We start from the raw sequence: 22,241 nt of genomic DNA, 5'->3' as shown, positions 1-22,241 counted from the left end.
TGCTCAGGCCAACCCAAACCTCTCCAATTTACACCACCAAGGAGCCATGCTGCCTTCTCAGTTAACTCTTTCCTCTACGTTTCCTGGTAAAAGTACTGAGAGCTTTGCTGACTGCTTTTTATAAATGGCCCACCGCAAGAGCTGACAGCCATTAAAAACCAAAGGAACAAAAGGCACAGACGCCTTTCGGTCGTCTTTGACCGCATTACCTTTGGTTTGTGGGATTCCCCTGGACTCCCCTGACGAGCCAGGGAAGAACAGGGAGAGGGTGCGTGTGTGATTGTTCATGTGTGTGCATGCGCGTGTGTGCATGAATGGGTGTATGTGCGTGTGTGCACGTGTGTGTGCATGTGTGTATGTGCGTGTGTGCACGTGTGTGTGCATGTGTGCATGTGCGTGTGCGATGTGTCCGCGTGTGTCCCGGCTCTCTCGCGTTTCGGGGCCGTGCCCAGGCAGGGTTCGGCTGCTGCCGCGTGTCCGCGCTCGGGGGTCCGTGCGAGGGCGGCGGGAGCGCGGAGCGGGCCGGGGGCGGGGCGGCCCCGGGGGCGGGGGCGGTGAAGGGGCCGGGCGGGCGCTCCGCGGCTCCGCGCCCGGTGTCACTCGCGAATCGCCGCCGCCGCGCAGGCAGGCGGGCAGGGACGCAGCCAGCCGGCCCCGCAGACAGTCCCGCGGAGGCACCGCGGCCGGCGGAGACCATGATTCTCACACGTAAGCTCGGGGATCTCCCGCCCGGCCGGTTCTGGGGGTGGCGGCTGCGCCCGTGGCCGGGGTTGTCGGAAGGTGCTTTGGGGGCAGTTCATGGGGCAGAGTGGGTCGGGGTCCCGCTCGTGTTATCCCTGAGCGCCCGGAAAGGCGCCGCTGGCAGGGGGGCGGCTGCCCCGTCCCGTCCCGTCCCGTCCCGTCCCGTCCCGTCCCGTCCCGCGGTGCGGTCCGTCCCCAGCGCGGTCTCGCCCCGCCTGCCCGTCCGAGTGCGCGGGGCTCAGAAGCGTCGGCGGGGCGGGAGCAGCCCCAGGTGAGCCGGGAGCGCTGCGGGTGCCCGGGATTGCTCCGTGCCTGGGAAGCGCCCGCGGGGGCTGCGCTCGGAGCGCTGCCCAAAGGGGTAACACCGCAGCAGCTGAAGCGCGGGGCTCCCGCGGGCGCGGAGCGGCGCTCGGGATGCGGCCGCTCTCTGAAGATCACCGTGGCGCATCTCTTTCTTTTTTGGGTTGGTTTGGGAGTTTTTTTCCGTTTCTTTTTTTTCTTCCCCCGTAGTTTTGTCTCTGTTTTGGGGTGGTTCGGGTTTTTTTTTGTTGTTGTTGTTTTTTTGTTTGTTTGGTTTTTTTTGTTTTTTTGTTTTTTTTTTTCTTTTCTGGGAGCGCTTGCGAGACGGGAAGCATCGCGTTTCTTTTGAAGTTTTCCGTAATTAGCCCGATGGCCTCCAGGAGCCCGGTGGCTCCCCCCGTGCGGCGGTGGCCAGCCCTGATGTCACCCCCGGAGGCTTTGATCCCGGTGGAGGAGCAGCACCTCCTGCCAGACGGGCTCACCCCTACCCCCCCTCTTCCCTTTTCCCTTCTGGAGCAAAACAGAAAGCCGATGCCGTTTTCCAGTCGGTCAGTTTTACGTTCCGTGTCACCCTCCCTCTCTTTGCAAACCCCCAGCAATGACTTAGTTCCAGCAATGACTTAGTTAACTGAATTGTTGGGCGATGTGTYGCCATTAACCTAATGAGCTCTGTTGCCCGTCAAGGCACTTACTATTGGTACAACAATTTTCTTTTCGGGTTTTTTTTCCCCCCTCGCATTCGCTTTGGCAAAATTGGGAGAAATAACTACATATAAACAATATATTCAGTTAAGTCATAAGGTTYTGCCTGATGTGGCATAGTACTGAAGACATCTGATTTGAAAGACTGAGGAATGCAATTTTATCTTAGCCATGAATCATACATGGTTTTATTTTTTTTTACAGGAGTAAGTGTGATCTGTTTGAATTGCCCTGTCCTGATCAAGAAATTCCTAGCAGAAATTCAGTAACAATCCTCTGAGTCAGGTCATGTTTTAAGGCTGTTTGTAGTGAACTAAAGTAAGATAATGGGCAGATTTCTTATGAGCCTCTGAGTATGAATCTGTCAACGGCTCAGTGCCAGACTGATTCAGCATCCGTCTGGCAACCAGGCCACTGCTGGCTGACAGCACATGGAGCTGGTATTAGGTGTGTCTGTTGATTCCACAGCTGTAGCCTGCTCTTCTGTCTTCCCAGGTATCATTACTGCTGTCCTGTAGGCATCCTGCTCTGCATATTGAGTAGAAGCAATAAAAACAAAAAGAGAAAGGATGAGATGGCCAGGAAGTGGGATAGATGTCTCCAAATAAATGGTTTTGGGTTACTACTTCAGTTTGCTGATGGGATCGTAATTAGGGCTGGGATTCTTTGATTGTAAAATACAGTATATGCAAGAGAAGGTGTAGGTATTGTTTTGACAAGATGCCTTTCATCTACAAGTTTGTAAAAATCAGAGCATTTGGAGATACCTTTCATGTCCTCTAGGACTTCTTGATCTAATTTTAAAGTAACTTTTATTGTTAATACTTTTATTTATTCAAGAGGAAGTGCAGATGCATGGTTTTAAACACCGTAGGGCTTAAACTTCCTAAATTTCATTAAATTTTGTTTYTAAGTGGTGGTTAAAAGCAAGAATTTATCTGGTGGTTTTATTTGGGTTTTATTTCTCAGTAGTCTAGGATTTTTAATTCTAGAGTCAGGGTCTTCCCAGCCACTTCTGTGGCTGCCCTTGCTGGGCCAGAGGAAAAGACAGATGYTACTCATGGAAACTCAAAAGCACCCAGTGTATTTTGCCTCTGGTGGGGGTAGGAGAAAGGTACTGTAGCTGTATTCATGCACTGATCTCAAATGTTTATAAAGTTTCCTAGAGAAGGGAGATGAGGTGGCTTGGTTTTACTTCTCTGGTTCTTCTGATCTGTTACATTCTAAGCAGTGGKTTGTTTGCAGCATGTGAATTTATGAGTTCCGCAAATATTTAGGGRTGCAGTTTGCACTCTGAAGTCTTTTTTCTAGGCAGAATACCACAGTATGTTATGTTTGAGAGATTCAGACTTCTCTTCCAGTTCTCCTCTGGAGCTGTGCTACTGGCTTGAGCATAAACACAATGCACCCTTGGCTGGTTAAAAGGAGACAGAGGAAGAGAACTCGTGCTTAACAGGATGGTCCTGTACTGTAAACAAGCACTTTTCATGCTTAACTATCCTTCCTAGCGACAGGAAGAAGGAAATGAGGCTATGCAAAAGGACCCTGACACATTTCAGACAATGCCAGACCCACCCTAGCATTCATACTGTATAGCCAGAAGACTTGGGGAAATAAAAATAACTTCAGATGTTTCCCCTTCCTTCTTGTACATGTTACAGAAATACAGCAATCAAATGATCTGCAGTTCACAGAAAATTTGCTGGTTTGATCTCCACTAAATAAAGAGGTGATGCCCGGTATAATTTATATATTCTGTGAGTGTCATATTGTTCTGCTTATCGTTTGAACCTCAGTGTTTCAAGGTGAAAAAATTACAAAATGCTGTGTTCTCTCCAGTAATGTAGTGAGTGTCGATATACAGTAATTTTGGTCATTTTAGCAATACCAAGCATATTTCTTGCTTGTGCCTAAGCAATTGGTAATTCTGCATGGTACAGGGTATCAGGATTGTCTTGCACATTTTTTGATTTCCAAAGTTTTTTTGTCAAGTTTTTTCTTTTTTTTTTTTTTTTTTTTTTTTTTTTTTTTTTTTTTTTTTTTTTTTTAATTTTCTCTTCTACTTTCCACTCTTCTCTTTGAAGGAGAAAACAAATTCTGTCTGCAATGATGAGCAATTCTCAGGAAAGGAGTACAGGACTGGGCTGTGATTGGAACTTTCTGGTTCTTTTCCCTGGACCATTGTTGCTGACAGTGCTATTCTATCCCTCCCAGCATCTCTTTGAAATCAGTAGAGCTACTGGTACAGTATACCATTGGCAAAATGGGCAGAACCAAAAGAGAGGCAAGAATGACTTAACCAGCTAGCTTTAAATCACTGYGTTTCACTATTTGAAAGTTACAGGTAATACTACAGACCATTCTGAACTACTTCAATGTCTTTAGAAGAGCATGGTAAGCATTTTTATTTCTTAGGATGAATTTCTTTCAAATATTATCTAGTATTTGTTTCCCTTGGGAAGGACTGTGCTAGGTAAGACAGGATCAGGAAATAATATTATCTGGTCTCTCTTCTATGATGGCTCACTTATTTCTGGTGGGGCATTTTTTCTAAAGTCCAAAAGGGTGTAGAGCTCCTTAGATTKGGGTTTAAATATATTTCATTTACATTTGTCTAAATCTTTTTATTCAAATGCAGTATTGTGTGCTAAGATTCCTGAGGAGATACATGAAAGACATTTTTCTAAAGCACAGTTTGAGCTTCCCAGACCTGTTCATGTAATTTACTGAAGTTTCAGGATTAAGAAAAATGTACACACCCTCCTCCTCATATCTTTGCATTTTGAGGATGTTATCTCTGTGACCCTGTGGACCCACAGARCTGGATGCTCTGCTGACCACCTTTCACTCTGTTCTCCATGGGTGTCTCTAAGAACAGATTTCCTGTGCACATAAGATACAAGAAACTTTCCAGTGTAAAGTTCCATGATCTGTTCTAACTTTCCTTCTTCTTCCATGCATGYAAGATGTGAGCAGTAGATCTTGTACTGAGAGAAGCATTTTCAAATATGCAGTATCAGAGACAGAATACTGTAACTGTCTCTGCTGTCTGGAAACATGAAGTTCAGAGTAATATTTGCTTTGGAAAAATCCATTTTGCATCATTAATTCTTCATCAGGGAAGAATTTAATTTGTCTRTGACACAATTAGCTTTATGCTGGGCTGTTCACTGCCACTGGTATTTTGTATCTAGTGTTGTATCATCCTCACAGGATGTAGCTTGGGACTGGCTCATCAGTGAGGTTGGTTATGATGTAGAGGGASTCATTCTTCCCTGCAGTTCTTCCTACATGTGTGGATAGTTTTGAGGTTGAGGCTTAACAAGCTCAAAGAAGTAACTGTCCGGAAAATCTGTTTTCTTTTGGGTGAACCACTGAGCCAGTTCAGATCAGTTCTTATGCCACTGTTATTTCCTAGATCTGAACATACATTTTATGCCTTTTTAGATGATGTCTCTGTCATGCTGAGCCTACTCACTTTTGCTTTCCTCTGGAGCTGAACGAGCCTTTGAGTTGAGCTTTGCACACTTGAGTGCAGGTGTGCACACCTTGCAGATGGGGGCAAGTGGAGGATGTTAATGCTGGGCTTGGGAGTAGCAATGGTTAATGTTTGCCCTTCAGTAGGTTCTCAAAGGTCATGCTAACCCAGTAATTTCTGAGAGAAGAGAAGGTTAAAGTCATCTTCTGTTTCCCACTCTATGGAGGAGGATTCGTTTCTCGCTCTGGAATCTGTCAACATGACCTCCATCAGAGGATTTGACTAACTGCTTTCTCTGCCCCAAATAATCCTCCTCCAAGACCACCCTGTGTTAAGCAGGCCAGATAAATAACCCACGTGCCCAATTATTTCGTGAGAGTTTTTTAAGTCACTTGACATTTTGCTCCTCTTCATCTGTGAACCTTTTTAAAAATAAATGGGAGAAGACCATCTTTAACCTATAAAAAGAGTTGTTATTTGACACGAAAACTACCACATCAAGTTATAGTTTTCTGATTGAATAAAGTTAGCTTTTACCCTCAGATCACATTTCTTCCCTAATTCTTCTGTATATGCTCAAAATGAAACACCTCCCCCCCCCAAAAAAAAAACCCAAAAATGAAAGAAGAACAAAAAACCAAACAAAAACCTGTTTAGCAATAAATGATTAACTTGGTTTACAGTGTAACCCAGGAGTTGTGATGATTGTTTTGTGTCCTAGAACATGCTTTCCCAAAGTCTTCAACAAGTTAGAGGCATATTTAAAGGTGTGAAAATAAGCAGTAGTTGCTATCCTTTACAGAGTGTATAGGGAAAGGGCTTGACAGACACATGGGGAATACCCTTTATTTCAGTAGCCCTGTATTAGATCCCGAAGTGGTGTTGGTTTAGTGCTTTTCAGAGCACATCAGTTGTGCCAGGTCCTCTTGCCAGCCAGGGCATGCTCTAGAGGTGGTGGCTGTGCCCTCTCTGCCCTGCTGCCATCAGGCACTGTCCTTCCTTGAGCTCTGATGAAAATCTGGGTTTCTCCCCATGGTAAAAATAGTAAGAACTGTGAAACTGACCCCATTTGTTCCTGCAAAAGAGTTTTGTTGGGTTTTAGAGAAAGACTCATGGATCCACACTGGGAAAGTCCTGCTTAAGTCCTCTGAAATTTATGGAGGCTCCCATTGATTTTAATAAGTGTTGGCTCAATCCCTAAACGTTTGAAATATTATCAACAAATGTTGTTTCTCTTTTTAAGTTTTGAGCTGAAAAATCTTTGAAGTGATTTTGATATGCTGAAGACTGAAAAGGAGGTTCAAGTTTAATAATTAGATTTTGGTCCACAAAAGTGGTATTGTGTTTGCTGTGCTAGCAGTATTGCTGAGCAATTAAAAGCACTACGTTCTGTAACCTGGTATAGTTGGGAAGCAGGGAAATTACATACAGCTGACATCTATGTAGATATTCTGGAAACCAGTCACTTTTTAATTTTTTTTTTCCTTTTATTTAGCTTTCATCAATAAGGAAATAAACAAACTTAAATTCCGTCAGTGGAAGTAAGCCATTTGCTTTTTTCCAAAGTTCTGCTGACCCAAAAAAAGGGTATTCAAGCTTCCTGCTTTTTTTTTTTTTTTTTCAGAGAAAACATCAATATATGATCTTAAACATCTGTTTCCTTACTTCTTCATCTGTTCCCACACAAATTCCAAACATACTCTGTTTCTTCTCCCAGTGTCCTGTGGTTTATACATAACATCAGCTGCATAGTTACTGTCTTGCTTCAAGGCTCTGTAACTTGAAAAAGCCAGTCAGTCCCATGTTTAACCCAAAGCCAGCAGGAACACAATGAGAGTATTTTTTCAGTCGTCYGCATATAGTTGTGGAATATCTGAGTAACATTCATCACTATTTCTAGAGGTTTCATGACTAGAAAGCAATAAATGTATTTGGTGTCATATATGGTTTCCCTCAAAAATTTGTGAGTTCCCCTCTCCCCGCCCCTCTGAGTGTTTTTAGTGAGAGATGTTTTCTTAAAATGTCACATACATCCGTACTGGGTTGAGCTGTTGAGGCAGGCAGTGGTAAGGGGAGACCACAGCGTGTATCATTTGACTGTAGAAGGTAAGTTAAGGCACAAGTGAAATACAGGAGCACATCAAGAAAAGCAGCTGCTCTTGCAAAATGTACCTTGCACTTTGAAGGTGAAATGAGAAAAGTGACTCTCTTGGGAAGGCTGTTAGCTCTCACTTCAAATCCTGCCAGCTCATAATCAGTTCAAAACCTATGCTTTATATTCTCTTGCTCTCACTGGTTCTTCTAGAAATGCATCCAGCATGGGTGGAATGTGTCAGACTATTATTCTAGAACAGTTGTAYAAGATTAGATTGTTCTTTTAGAATTAGAATTCCAAATGTGTTAGAAATTTGGCAAGAGCTTTTAATGGGAATTTCAGAATGCTCTAGTTTTTCGTGTTCGAACATTTATTGACAAGCTTCCCAAGTTTGTGTTCGAGGACATTATTCTTACAAAATGCTCTTCTTCCCTTATTACATTTTTGCTTTCTTTAGTCATTGCTTTGTGCTGCTGTTTTGAAAGGTGTGGAGAACTAAGTTAATGATCCTGCCTAAGGAATACTTAACAATATAAGTTTGAGCAAAACCAGACTTATGAAAAGGAATTTAATTATTTTCGAGCAACCGTCGCATATCTTCAAAGTGAAAACCATCTGAGGCCATGGACACATAACAGGCTTACTCTTAGAAGTCAGTCATACTGTCCCAACTTTAAAGGGCTGCAGGCATATGACATTACACAGAACTGATTTATCATTTTCAGTGCCTGGCCTGCTCGTTTGTAGACAGCTGCCATGGTGCAGTTATTTCCCCGGTTTGTCTCAGATTTCACATCTGTGTTCATGTATCTATAGATTAAGTGGTTGGATAGTGTGATCAGGYCTAATGTAGGGACTGCAATTCACATGTCAGGGATGCAATTCAAGCACTAGGAAAAGTGATTGCTTGTACTTGGGTAGTGGAATTCTATCCAAAGAAGGGTATTTCTCATGTACACCACAGCTGGTCTTTAAAAATGTGATCCTGAATGATCTCAAGTTTCTTAATAACTCAGGACAGTGTTTTCAAGTTGAACAAAAATTTTGCAAGGCAGCAGAACTTTCAGAGGGACAGGACATGTAGGGAGAGATAATTTCTGGTATAGACAGAAAAAGAGCATGGAAGCCATTTTCAGCCATTAAACTGGACTGTCAGTCCCGGATGGGGAAGAATCCTTTGTTCTCTGTGTGCTCCTCTGTGCCTTAGAAAGCATGCAGATAGTTGATGGAGTTTTAGGCATTAAAATAAGGGGCTAGTGTGCTCATATCCAGCTTTCCTGAAAATCTGAAATCATATTCTCTGCAGAGAATCTCCTGCAAACTAATTCAGGAAGATGATTTTGTRTTCGGTTTCTACAAGTTGTTTTTTTTTTCCTCTTTTGAGAGAAAAGTCAAATAGTGAATTTCGACTAGAATTACTTAGTTAAAAATTAAGACCAAGATTATTAAGAGGCTCAAGAAAAACAGTCGTTATATATGACATTGAAGTGAACCTTCAGCAGTGAGCCCGTTTTTTCTGAAATTTGGTTTTGACAATGCTGATTTTACCAGTCTCACTGCAGGTTTTTACAAGTTGCCCTCTTAACAGAGCCAAAAGGTGAGATGTGTAGAACTGATGTGTGGAGGTGCTAATATGATTGTAAAGGTGTCTGAGTTGAGGCAAGAGRAAACCATCTGCTGGGAGAAACTGTTCATAAGATATTTAGCACTTAGGTGAAAATTGAGTCAGTGCATGACTGTACAAAGATATATCTGCTTTGCACCTTGTTCTGAAGATTCTGAAAGAGCTAGTGCTTAAATTGCATGTTATTTCATGGAAGCAAAAAAGAAGAATGAAAGTAAATGAAGTTGCTGTCTTGACTGCTATGATGATTTTTTTTCTGAAAGAAAAAAATAYTGCAGCATCACTGTGTGGTTTTTATTTTCTATCTGAGAGAAGGTATCATCAAGCAAMAGGCTGTAGACATCTTACAGTTCTCTCTTCTGCAACTGCAGTATCAAATAAGGTGTGAATTGAGATATTTTTGCTCTGAAGATCTAAACTTGCAAATTTACAAGGCCAGGAACCAAAATTAACCAGAGTTTAACAGAAAGGAAGTTAGACTTTCCCATTTTCATTTATTAGTCTGGGGAAGAATTGAGTCCTCCTAATCCCCCTGGAAGTGGGTAAATAAGGACTAATGGTTCCCAACTATATACAAAAGGAACTCCTACCCTTGATTTGATCATGGAGGCCTGCTTTGTAAAACAGACTAACAAATAAAGCTGTTTCCAATAAAAATTTCCTGTTTCCTCTTTAACACATTTGCCTGCTGTTTGCTTACRCGACACTAAGAATAAAGACTTCATTGTATTTCTTTTGGGGGTTTTTTTGGGGATCTGGGTGGGAGTTTTTTAATTTGTTTTGTTTTACTTTCTAAGAGGTTTGGGGTGGGTTTTTTTTGTATCAGGACATTTAGAAATAATAGCACAATTTCTTTCTTGCCAGCGCTTTTCCGTACAAGAACCTCCTGCTGCTGGGGGAGGGCACAGGATGCACGTCTGAAAAGCTGCACATACATTTCTTCCTTGCAATGTATGCTGAATGGTAGTTTATTGTAAAGGTTTTAACTGGCAAGGATGTTTGATTCAGAAAGGAAGTGGCACTGCMGGGATGGAGTGGGAAGGAGGGAGTGAGACCAGTCCTTTGCCTGCAGCAGCTTACCAGTTCAGCTGCCAGGTCTCATCCGAAATTGCTTTGCAAATTGTGGCCAAAGTAAGGCTTTCCTAAAATAGGTTGGAAAGCAGTGCAGAGTTCCTCTGCAAGCTTCCTCTCCTCCCTGTGGCTATCAGCTGGCCCCAGCAAAGCTAGTGCTGTGCTTGACAGTGAGTTCATAGCTCAGATAAGTATCTGAAACCTACATCCCCTGGGACTCTGAACAAAAGCTATTGAATGTTCTGTTCCTTCTAGATCTTTTCAGAAGTAGTTGGAAAATCTGATTTTAGAAGATCTGTTCTTCTTTCTTTTGTCTCTTATTATCTTGATTGCCATTGATCAGGGTGACGAGGATTTGCACATAAACATTCTTATGTCCACTTGGATATGAAACTGGCAGCTGGCAAACCAAGAGTCCCGAGGCTAATGCTGCTGAGATGGAAGCCAGAATTTGGAAATTGTGGGAATGAGCTTCTTCCTCTAGGGTTGTTTAAATGATTTGGCCAGAATCTCAGTTTTAACCAATGTGTTTTATTCTCAAACACAGAGTCCAGTTAAGCTGCAGTAATGAACTTTTTATCTAGACAAGCTCTGAGCTGTTAAGTTTGTATATCTTGTGTGAGGAAGCTTGTTCAGTGTACTTGTTTTTCTGTGCAGCTTATTCAGTGCTCCTTGGACTGGACTCTCCCTCTGGCTATATTTTTGATCTGCCTGAATTTCACGTACATTTTACATATACATTTTCACATACAGTTTTGTTCATACTCTGGCACATCCATAGCCAACAAGGTTGAGATAGGGAATCTCGGTTGAAAAATTGCCTTTCTGTTTGTCTGGTCACACCACATAGGTACAGTCTAGGAGGAATCCTGAGTCTGGCCAACTGGAGTTGAACAAAAGRAGCTGCTCTTTTAGGTCCCATCTCCACTCTTTCACCTGTTCCCGTCATATCCCTGTCTTACATGTGCTTTGTGTAGATGGTGATGACATGGAGAGAGCCCTGGCCTCAGGGGACTCCCTGCCCCTTGCTCGGGACAGCACTCCAAACCCTTCACCCTTCCAGTGACTTCCAACAGGACTTGCTACTTGCCCTATGAAAATGGGGCAAATATGGCTTTTAAAGCTTAGTGCTGTCTTGTACCTAGCCCTAGGCATTTCCATAGCCTAATCGAGGGACAAGTGCACTTGTGATTTATTATTCTCTGCAATTTTTGTGGCCAAATAGGAAAAGCTCAGGTGTTTCACTGCCTAGGTAGACTTCTTGAGAGATTCTCAAAGGTATTTTGAAAGCAAATATGCTCTGAAAATCCCAAAGGCACCTGGCGCCTGGGTGCCCATGAAATGTAACTTCCCCATAACTGGCATATATATTTGCAGAAAAGATACACAAAGCCTCTATAGAGAAYGGTAAAAAAAAGCCTGAAAAATGCATATTCATAATTTTCCAGCTCTAGAAATAATTTGCAGGTCATACACCTGGGGTGCTCAGTAAAGGACTTGTGAACAAATATTTAAACACATTGAAGAACACCTTTAGTAGTAAGGAATCTAACACTTTTTTCAATTGCACTGCAATTGAAAATTGCATTTTTTTGTAAATGCTTGTTATCCAGGATAATTTTCTTTCTAGTTTTAAATCATGTAAAATTCTTATTCAATCCAGACACTTCTGCAGAATGTGGCCTATAAGATTGTGCATTTTAATTTAAGTATTCTTAACAATTTGTTGAAGATTTTTTTTGCTTTGCTGCTTTCATTGCTTCTGAAATATTAATCTATCATGTTCTTTGTTCTTGCTTTAGCAGTACAAGTTTCAAATACATTTCAGATTCTCTATTTTTCTTCTTTATTCAATTTCCCACATACATTCTTAGCATACTGAAATTAAAATACTACTTTAAGCAAAGCTCTGCAATCGCTTGCAATTGGAATTGAAGAATGCGTTTTCTTAATCAGTAGCTAAGTCAATATGTTTGTACGTGCTTGTTCTCATGTGATCCCCTAACCCAAMGGTGAAGCAAACACAAGTTGCACAAATGCCTGCTTGTCCTGACTTCAACAGGAGTGGATTTTTAGATGTTTATTTATCTGGAATGTTGTGTTTTGGCTCAACTTAACCCCTTGGTTTGGATATGTCTTAGCAAAGTAGTCTGGTGAAGCACAAGTATTTTAACACTATTGTAGCAATTTGGAAAATCAGAGGTGGGGGGGTTGCCATCGTTTTGGAGATGATAAAAGGTGCCTGCCATTTCATGCAATTTTGTGTACCTACACCTCACTGGGAATATTTCATAGCATGATAAAATCTTGTGGGTTTTGCTTCTGTTGTGTTTGGCTCTTCAATGCCCTGTATGCAGTAACCTGAATTTGGAGCAATTCTGAGCCGGCCCCTTTGTGCATGGTTTCTGCAGCAGGTAGCCACAGTATCCKCTCTAAGTAGGTGGCAAAATTGTGTACTGAGTTGTGCATAATGAAGCTTTTGTTTCCTAGTCCATCAAGAATAGTGAATATAATCAAAGCCAGACAAACTTTAATAGTTTCTGATTTCTCATTGTTTGTTTGATCAGTTCTAAACGGGAAGCTAAATTCCCAGTAGCACTTTATTGAATTTGAAGAACATAATTAGCCCAGTCTATTTGTTCAACACTTGGAGAATACCCTAAATACCTTTTATGTTTTCCTAGTTTGAACWTACAAGACAACAAATTCCTTATTTCTACTTGTATTAAGTAACAAATGAATTTGAATGCAATTTATTCACAGACTAATATTCTGGTTTTTTTGGTGTAATGTATATGTGTGTGAATAATTTCTTTCTGTGGCTGTTTTGGGCAGTCTGAGGGAAAGCTTCCTGTAATGTATCAAGTCATCACAAACGCCTTGTAGATTTCCAGTGAAACTAGGTTCTTGCTGAGTAGTAAATACTGTAAATATTGTAAATAGGTGCTTGCTGAGCTGCAGTACAGTGTGTCAGTTGTTCTTAGGCTTGAGTCTGTCAGTACTATCTACAARGTGTTAAAGTGCACAGCTCTGCGAGCTCTACTAGGAATTCCTGTCAATTTCTGTCAAATTCTGTTGTGCCAAGAGGACCATAAGATTTGCTGAACAAAYGCTGCTCATGTTGATTGCTGTGCTGTTTTTTCTCGTGTTAACAAAACCTGCCCAGGATAATCCATAACTGCTGCAGTTTTCATTTGTGCCTAACCATTAAAATAATGAGCTKTTGATAAATAGCAGATGAGTGCTAGTGACTTTCCAGAATCTAAGATATGTTTGATCGTGAGAAGAAAAGCAAACTGGGATAAGTAAATGTGTGCCTCAGTTCAAAGTTTCTGGAAACCCTTGTGCTTACTTTGCAGTGGGGATAGTAGAAGTTGGGGAGAGGAAGTTTTTTCTCTGCAGATCACTAATCAGAGGGTGATTTGTTTCTGTCCTCTTTCAGAAATCGAGGCCAAGGAAGCTTGTGACTGGCTGCGGGCTGCTGGGTTCCCGCAGTATGCACAGCTGTATGAAGGTAGGCACCTGAACTCGATCCTCCCCCAGTGACTTGAGGACAACAAGATGTAATATTCACCAATAAATGAGATTCAGAGTCATAACTGAGGTTCCAGTACATAAGATAACTTTTAGGGACTGGGCTGCCCTCTGTTACCCACCACACACACAAATGTACCAAACCCAGTGAGGCGCTGAAGCACTCGGGAGTTTTAAATTTGTTCCAGGTTTCTGTTTTAGTCTGAACCTTCTGAACATCATCATAGAACAAGTGTAAACATCAGCACTGTGTTAAATTCCCTTTTGTTAAAACAGAAAGGAACGTAGTCATCCACTRCTATAAGCCCAGTCTTGGAGAAACAAAAAAGCTGTGTCCAGCTCCACTGGCCAACTCTTCTAATGCAACAGTAATAGGAAATTCTGCATTTGCTTGGGTGCATCTGTACTCCCCATGATTCCCAAGTCCTGTGTGTTTTTTCAGAACAGTTTGGGTTGGAGTTGGACATAGGCTCACAACAAATAGAAAAAGGGCATACAAGCTGTTGTTGTGCAGATGCTCCTCAGAGGAGTGGCTTCCTCCTGCAGTCACTTGTCCTGTGGAGTGAATTCACTTTGCATGTCTGTTTCTACAAGGTTTTGCTCGATTAGAACTGTTGTCTTCATTGCCTCTGCAACCTACTAGAAACCTGCAGGTTTGGGATACAGTTCTTACACTCTGATGCAGAGTAGCATACAGAAGTTAAAGTGTGACATCCTTTTTATGTATCTGTATTATTGCTCAGAATTTGCCCCCACACCACTTAAAATTTCATTGTGGTGAAATTGTCATGCACTCTTAACTGCCTCTTCATTTTTACAAAGCAAACYCCAGCTGCTGCTTGTAAGAACGAGCATAGAAAGTTCATTATTTACAGTGAATAACTGCTGAAAATTATAGCAAATGCTGAGTTAACCTTCTTGAAAAATGATCTTGTTGAGCTTTGATTTGCAGCTGCATTGGCAATATGAGATGATAATAGCMCTTTTAAAAGCAGCATTTTGCAAAACTTCTCTTTGCCTATTCAGAATTTTTTTCTCCCTTTTTTTTTCGTTCTAATGGAGATGCCAAGATTTTCTTGGGATGTGGAGCTGGAATTGTGCTTCCAGTCTTTGTTACAACTGAGACAAAACTCTCAGCTTAATATGTGGGTTTGTGGGTTTCTTATTATGCTGAGTTGTAAATCCCCTACCAAATCACTTGCGTTCAGAAAACATGTCTTACCTGTGGTTACCATTGCCCTACCTCAAGATTCTAAACTTCCATGAGGTTTCTGTTGTAACACCATGTCCTRTTTAACATCAAAAGGACCACAGAGGTGAGAGAAAAGCAGTGAGAGCAAGGCCAGCCATGTCCATTGAAAGGACAGCTGTCCTTATTGAAAAACAATATACCAYTGTCCTTTGCAAGCCCCTCTGGCAGCAGCAGCAACAACAGAGCCAGCAACAGCACAGATTGAGCATTAAAAAATGTATTTATGCAGGCTATCAACTTCTTTCAAATCACCTCTCTCACTTAAGTTCTCCCACGTTCTCTTGTGGGCATTCTAAGATACTGACTTTCTCAGTGGAAAAACTTACATCAGCACTGCTGAAAAATACCAGYTGAATGTGCTCACCCTCTTTACTTGCACTTTCCACTTGAAATACTGAAGGGGAGGCCTATGAATCAATTGGATATAATACAAGAGTTCTGAGAAGTCTCCTATATGGAGTGTTCCCACGCAGTGCACATTTAACATGGGAGATTAATGAACCTTTGCCAGTTGCTTTGCTAAAACTGCAGTTTTCTGCAGAAAATGCAGAATTCCCAGCATTTTGCAGAATATGTCTTAATTGGTATTGCTGAGGCAATTGTAGAAGCTGTGGCTACCCCATCCCTGGAATTATTCAAGGCTAGGTTGGATAGGTCTTAGAGCAACCTGGTCTAGGGGAACTAGATAGACTTTAAGATCCTTCCAACCGAAACTATTCTATGATGCTATGACAATGAGGACATAGAATTTATTTCTATTTTTATAGAATATGAATTAATTTCATAGAGTTCATAKACTTCATTTTCTGTTGGTATAGAAAATACCTTTCTAGAAATTAATAGCAATCTTAATTCATTATTTCAGCTCATTCTTCCTATTCTCTAGAAATTAAAAAATTCATATGCAATTATTTGGATCCGGAAAATTGTGTGCAACTGCAGCAGTATATTCATATTTGACCTTTATTTCTGTGTGCCCTGCACAACCAGCAACTTTGGGTGGGAGTTTTAGCTGTGCAAGGAATGCCAGATCAGGACCTGCATGACACTCAGGAATCTGTGGAGTGCAGTAAATAATATATATGTGTTTGGTGCTTCAGAGCTGTAGTAAATTTTCAGCTCTCTGCCAACATTGTTTCTTCCCCCTCACTCTCCCAGTTGTTTACCTAAATAATCTCCTAAAAAAAAGGAGGCAGGCTTGCTTTTGTTTCAAGTTGTATCTCATTAATGTAACAATGTCAAACTTCTAAATAGCTTGAAGATAGCTAAGGATAGCCAAGAAGGCTTTCTTTTTCATTCTTTCACAGAGTTTTGGCATTTACTGACCTTCTTTCTTTAATGTGAGATATTAGTACTTTGATGGAGATTGTACATGTATTTTAAATAAAGCTAGCCTGAATTAGTTTACTCTTCTGATGTGTGATAAGGATGTTTGCATTTGCATTTTCCCTCTCCCATTGTTTCATCTCTGCTTTAATTATTTTAATTCTGTTCTGCATGTGAACTTTTAGTTATCAAAGCTGCATGTCAGAAATTTGTAGATGAAAAGGAAGCACCTCTGGCATTTGAGGTGATACCATTTGTTTACCTAAGAAGTCCCCATCACTGGCATCTTGATGAGCTCAACTGGAGGCAGCTGCTTGTTTGAAATAATGCATCACTGGGAATAAGCATCACTTTGATTCTGTTTCTTTTCCTGCAGATCTGCTTTTTCCAATTGACATTGCTCTCGTCAAGCGAGAGCATGACTTTCTGGACAGAGATGCTATTGAGGCGTTGTGCAGGTAGGTGAATAAAAATCACACTGCATTTTAAAACAAAACCCTTCCTGTGTAATAAAAAGTACCTGGAAAAAGCTCAAAAAAAGCACACAAAAGTATGTGGTTTTCATTAGAATACTGTATTGGGCTAAGTAATGTTTGGGGGTCTTGCTTAAAAGAAAGTTGAGAGGAGAGTGGCAGGAGTCCTTGCGAAAGGGTTTTCATAGGCATATTTTTTATTCTTCTTTGTTTGCTTTCTTTCCTAATTCCCAGATTAGTTAGGCATGTGAAAACAGAACAGTGCTGGCTATAGGCATCCATGCAACTGCAGCACCAATTCCCACACAGGAATTGGGTTTTGGAAGCAGTATTAGCAAAGTGATGCACTCCCATCCCTATCCTTTYTTACCTGGGTGAGCAGCTGTGTATACAAACAAACTGCTGTGTATACAAACAAAGTGCTCTGCATACAAACCCTCATGCTGGCCTCAGTGCATGGCCCTGTRTAAGGTGGGTATGGCTGAAAGGGATCATGTAAGGTTTAGTAAACCCTAATAGTTTATCACTGCTCTGAAAACGGGCTGGCCCTCAGCCATTTGCTCCCGTTAACTTATCTTTGCTATTTAGGGGTTCATACCACAAACCACTTCAACTGGCTCACCCCACAAAAAAAWAGTCATGATAGTCCTTTTCTGAGTTAGTAAATTAAATCAGTGAAAAAGCATAAACARCTTCTCAGTAGGTGTGAAGGATGGGGCAGGACCTCACAGCCAGCTGCAGAAGCAGGAGAAGGGATAGGAGAGAAAAAGAGGGAGCAAGACTTGCTGGTGTGTGGCAGGATTTTTTTTTACAGAAATACAACTTCAGCATTACCAGTTCGGTCGTAAAAGCAATTGCAATGGCCCTGTCTGGTATCATCYAACATTAATCCATCCATCAGTTGCCTCCTCTAGTGTGATCTGCAATCTTAAATGGCAAAAGAAAAAAGCCTTAACTTTTCATATCTCCTATTACCTAGAAATAAGTGCGGGTTTATGGCTCTGTCCTTCAGTATGGCAGCTTTCCAAACTGCCTGCAAAATGAATGCTTTTGGATACTGCATGCATGGAGTCTACAACTCTAAATGTCAGTAATTCTAATGAATTACAAAACCCTTTTAAGAACAGCTTTAAGTTTATAGTGTTCTCATGCCATCACTGCCATACTTGGAAGGGAAAGAGAGGGACTGGAATTTAAAGTTCTGCAGAAATATTTACAAGATTTTCAAACTAAGAAAACAGATTTGTTGTCCAGTCATTAGGAAGGGAAAAATCTCATTAATGTTAAATTCATGCAAGATGTGCCTTACTCAAGTGTGGGACACCTATTCCATCAGTATTTAAATATGGTGCGTTGGTCTACTTATTTGTGTGCTCTGGAACTTGTGAAGACACTGAACAGAAAGTACAGCAATGTGAGTAAGTGCTGATTTCCTGAAGCATGGTCTTCCCTCTCCAGGAAAACAAAATRTAGTCAAGCCAGAATACTTTGCATTTGGTGCTTCCCTCCAAGAATACTTTTTAACCTGGGGTTAATTAATTATTTTTGGGAAAAAAGGTTGCAGATTGTTTCTCAATGATGAGAGTAGCAATGTGCCCTCCATATCTATGAGATTTGCGGTTAGTGTGATCCATAAAAACAGCACTTTYTCTGAGCACCAAGGGGAGTGAAAAGATCTGTGTCCAATGGAATTGTGCRTTGTAAATTTTCTAATTAAGGTGAGAAAGCCAAAATTATAAATGTGTATAGTTGTTTTGTGAACACAGGAAGCCTGTAATAATGCTGCTGATTGCAAAATAACAGCTTTTCATGTTCAAATTTTCTGTGTAATATGCATGTGAAATATTTATGTGTAAGAATCCAGTGGTCTGACTGTAGCTTGAGACAAAGATTTTCAGGGTTGAACTGTATCATTTGGAAGCCTGTGGCTTATACATCAGAGTTATCTTTTACAAAATTACTGTAARACTGACAYTGAAGTATCTCCAGAAGCATGCAGATCCCACCTCAGAATAAAATTGAAGTAATTCAGTTAACTGTCTCAGATGTCTGAATTTGACCTTTTACCATGTGTGTTAGACAAAAGCAGTGCATTATCACATTTCCACCTCTTGATTTTTTTTCCACACCTCCTTGTTTTATTTTGCAAAGCTCATTAAAAACTGTGGAGAAGCACATAGTTTGGAATGCTGCCTTTCTGCCTGCAGCCTGGKTTTATTTTGACTCATGCCAACGTCAGTGTGTAAACAGTAAAGGGGTTTACTCAGTAAAAGACTTAGAACAATTTCACAGCTGTAAGTCTATCACTGTTTCTTGACTGAAAATCAGAATACTTGGGGAGTTATTTGCACTTTCAGCACAGAGCTGAGTGAACGTTTTACACAGTGGATGGTAATGAAATAGTAAGTGGTCTGTGCTGAGAATCTGCTTTTCTGTGCAACAGCCAGTGTTTCTGTCTTGGTTTGAAACAGTTTCCCAGAAGTTCTAAGTACCTTGTTCTCATAGCTGTATGTGGAAGAATTGTTTTAAAACAAGACTGTAGAAATCACAGAACCAGGGATTTCTTTTTTAAATGGGAAGCATTTTAAATGATAGTTTATATGTGGACAGTATAGTTAATTATCATTTAATGATCTTATTAATATTAACAATAAAATTAAGGTAACTTTAACACATCCCATTATGTCTTTTATGGAAAATTTTCRCGTGAGAAAAGTGGATTGAATTACAGAGATAACATACAGCACTCAGTAACAGATGATTAAGAAATGTCATTTACTGATCTTGACATGAAGTGTAGGGTTAAAATGTAAGAGTGATGACCTTATTAAAATTTTCTTGGATGCTTTCTGTAGTGACTGTGCAAACCGGTGCTGGCCTTGGTTTCATAAGACTTTATGTAGATTAATGACTGGGAATTTATCTCCAGCAGATAACTGGCTGCATCATGTGTGATGAAACAAAGCACTGAAACATGCTTATCCTGGAGGTTGTTGCTAAGTACAAAATACATAGCAAGCCATGATGGAAATCCTTTTAAATCTCCTTATGCATAGCCAGAAAACCGTTACGCTATATATGCAAGGGGTTTCTTAAATCTTTTATCATCGGGACTTCTCATCCAAGAAATTGGTTGTAATGTATTCCCTGTTTGTATCATTTRTATGGAGAGATGTACCTAGTTTAAACAAGACTTCATGTAATAAACCCACGTTTTAATTTACAAGTTAAGCTGTTCGCATTACTGTTTTTCATAGTGAATGTCTCATTCAGGCTGCCCTTCCTAAAAGAAGTTCAGGCTAAACTAGTGTGGACATTTCCAAGGAGAAGACTAGACAAGATACATATTTTTTTTTTTTCATTTCTGAGAGAAGCTCCATGTTTTGGGTCAGCAGGTTCAGGTTTCCAGTGTAATTGCCACTCAGGGTTGGTATGGGCTGACTCGGGGTCTAGGACAGAGAGACAACTCCTGCTGCATTGGTCACCCTCAGGAGGAAGGGTTTCRCAGAGCTGGGTGAAGGAGAATGTGAGCTGAGGTAGGAGTCCATGGATAGTGAGGAAAAGTGATGTCTTGGGAGATAGAATGCTCCATGGGAGTAAGTTCTGGATGTGAAGATGTATAGAGAGGGCTGACTCAAAGACATCTGTCTAAATTATGGGAAAGAATATTATCTTGTCATCCAGACAGTCATCTAGAGAGTGGCCAGGGCAGGAGGCAGTGTCTAAATTGAGACTGAAGCATCCAGATGGTTAAAGTGGCTGTAACTGCTGTCTGCAGCTGTCCTGCTCCATCCCTCCATATCCCATCTGGTCTTCAGAAAGGTGTCACTGAGACAGGTTTGGGCAGTGTAAGACAGAGCTAAAGAATGAGGCAGGTCTGCTGATTGTCAGTAAGGAAATGATAAGTGAACTTATACCTGGAAACGGTATTAACAAAGGACAAGATCCAGACCCAGAAATGAAAATTGTGGTTCATTAACAAGCATCAATTTGATGAGAAGACCTGTAGAAAATGAATGTGTGCTTGTATGTCCAAAAAGTACTGCAAAGYATATGTAAGGTTAATTACAGTTGTGTAGGTAAATCTCATCCTGACAAAGCCTAAACTTTGTAGGTTTGGCTTTKCAGACTCGCTAATGTGTTTGGAAGGCAAATTTTGCATATTGCACTATTTTCAGTGGTGTCTAGTTCAAGGACCTGAGCACTCCTGAATTTGGGCAGAAGTTGAAGAGTGTGTTATTTATATAATGTAAGTTGAAGAAGAATGTGTTATGTATATAATGTAAATTGCAGACCTGAGGCAATTTCTGCAGAGCATTTAGATTTCAAAACAGAAACTGGTTTTGAAATGAATCCATATCAAACGTGCAACAGAGACTTTATTTCCTCRCTGCTGTTGTATTTAACCTCACTCATTGGGGGTTAATTTACCTTGCCTTCATACTAATTTTTGTGAGGTGTGTGCCAGGAWTTTTTTTTTTAAATACCCTCTGTGAAAATAGAGATTTTTGCTCTACCCTTTCCCACCTATTTCAGGGGTTTTAGTTGAGTAGTCTGGAGAGAAGTCTGGGGATGTAATCTTTGTGAAATCAGAGATTGTCTTTATTAGTGGTCAGACAGGCTGGAGCTAGATAAAGCCTGATCCAGGGATTCAGTGGTAACTTCTCTCTGCATAAGTCAAAGGTTGCAACACTGTGAAATTTGTAAATTATTACACAATATAGAACTGCAACCAGTTTAATATTTCCTGGTCTTGAGGTCCAGGACTTTGAGAGGAGAATGTTTATAGCAAAGAGAGGGAGGCAGCTTTCTGATGCTTGTGTGGCCTCTTGAAAAAAACCAAACAATTTTATGTGTAGCATGTAGATGGGACATTCACCCTTCACCCGTACCATAAATACTATTCCTCTGAATTCACTGGATGTGTGCTTGTACCCACCAGCTGCAGCCAGCAGGACTGAGCCTTTTGCCTTCTAAATTCAGAGCAAAGATGAAATCTGGATAAAAAGGAGAGATCTGAGTAACTTTTCTAACCTTCTACTGCCCTACTATTTGACCCATGGCAATTCTTCCTGTTTCTCTTCTTCTCTGCTGTGTTGTGGCTGGGTCTAATTATAGATCAAACTGCTTTTTCTTCTTTACTTCATGACTTGCAGCAAAACCATCAGTAGCAGCTTTCCCATTTTCTTTGATGGCTTCAGGATCAAGCCCTGTGTAAATACCATCTGCAACCAATCCTGTGCATAAAAGGCAGGGGGAAAGACAAGAAGCTAATAATTCTCTCTGCACACATTTTCTACATTCAAGTACATGTTTCATGAATCTGAGAAAATTCATTTGAAGCAACAGGGCAAGTCAGCRTTTCTTTTCTTTTTTAGTTTTTCAAAACTGCAGATACAGGCTCTTCTCTGCACTTTGCTCAAACGAATTATTATGTGAAAATTACATAACTTCCTTTGGAATTAATTAGGCTTTTGAAAGCTCGGCTTTGCTTCTGTTGAATTTGGGCTGTGGTCCAGTTGAAGGGAATGGTTAGCCCTGCTSCTGTGCCTTTCCCTGCGCACACAACTCTTCACACAGCTCTGGGAACTGATCTGGGGGAAATTCAAGAAATATTGAGAGATTAGTTTTCAGCTCAATTAGTC

General features: G+C 41.0%; 1 protein-coding gene across 4 annotated transcripts in view; it reads left to right on the top strand.

Annotated features, from left to right (window-relative positions):
- Positions 1 to 22,241, top strand: part of DLC1 (DLC1 Rho GTPase activating protein) — a 212,870-nt gene that overhangs the window by 174,648 nt on the left and 15,981 nt on the right. For 3 of the 4 annotated variants that reach the window (XM_057376125.1, XM_057376126.1, XM_057376127.1), the window contains 2 exons: positions 13,454 to 13,525; positions 16,500 to 16,581. In XM_057376125.1, the coding sequence (XP_057232108.1) occupies positions 13,454 to 13,525; positions 16,500 to 16,581 (154 nt within the window). Of the gene's footprint in view, positions 1 to 590; positions 709 to 13,453; positions 13,526 to 16,499; positions 16,582 to 22,241 lie in introns of those variants that run through there. The other variant, XM_057376128.1, reaches the window with a different exon arrangement.

This window comes from Malurus melanocephalus, unplaced genomic scaffold (genome assembly GCF_030028575.1).
Source record: "Malurus melanocephalus ecotype Western Australia unplaced genomic scaffold, MMel_1.1 scaffold_270, whole genome shotgun sequence".
Taxonomy (NCBI): Eukaryota; Metazoa; Chordata; class Aves; order Passeriformes; family Maluridae; genus Malurus; species Malurus melanocephalus.
The sequence above is the reverse complement of the archived record's forward strand: the minus strand, read 5'-3'. Positions and strand labels throughout refer to the sequence as shown.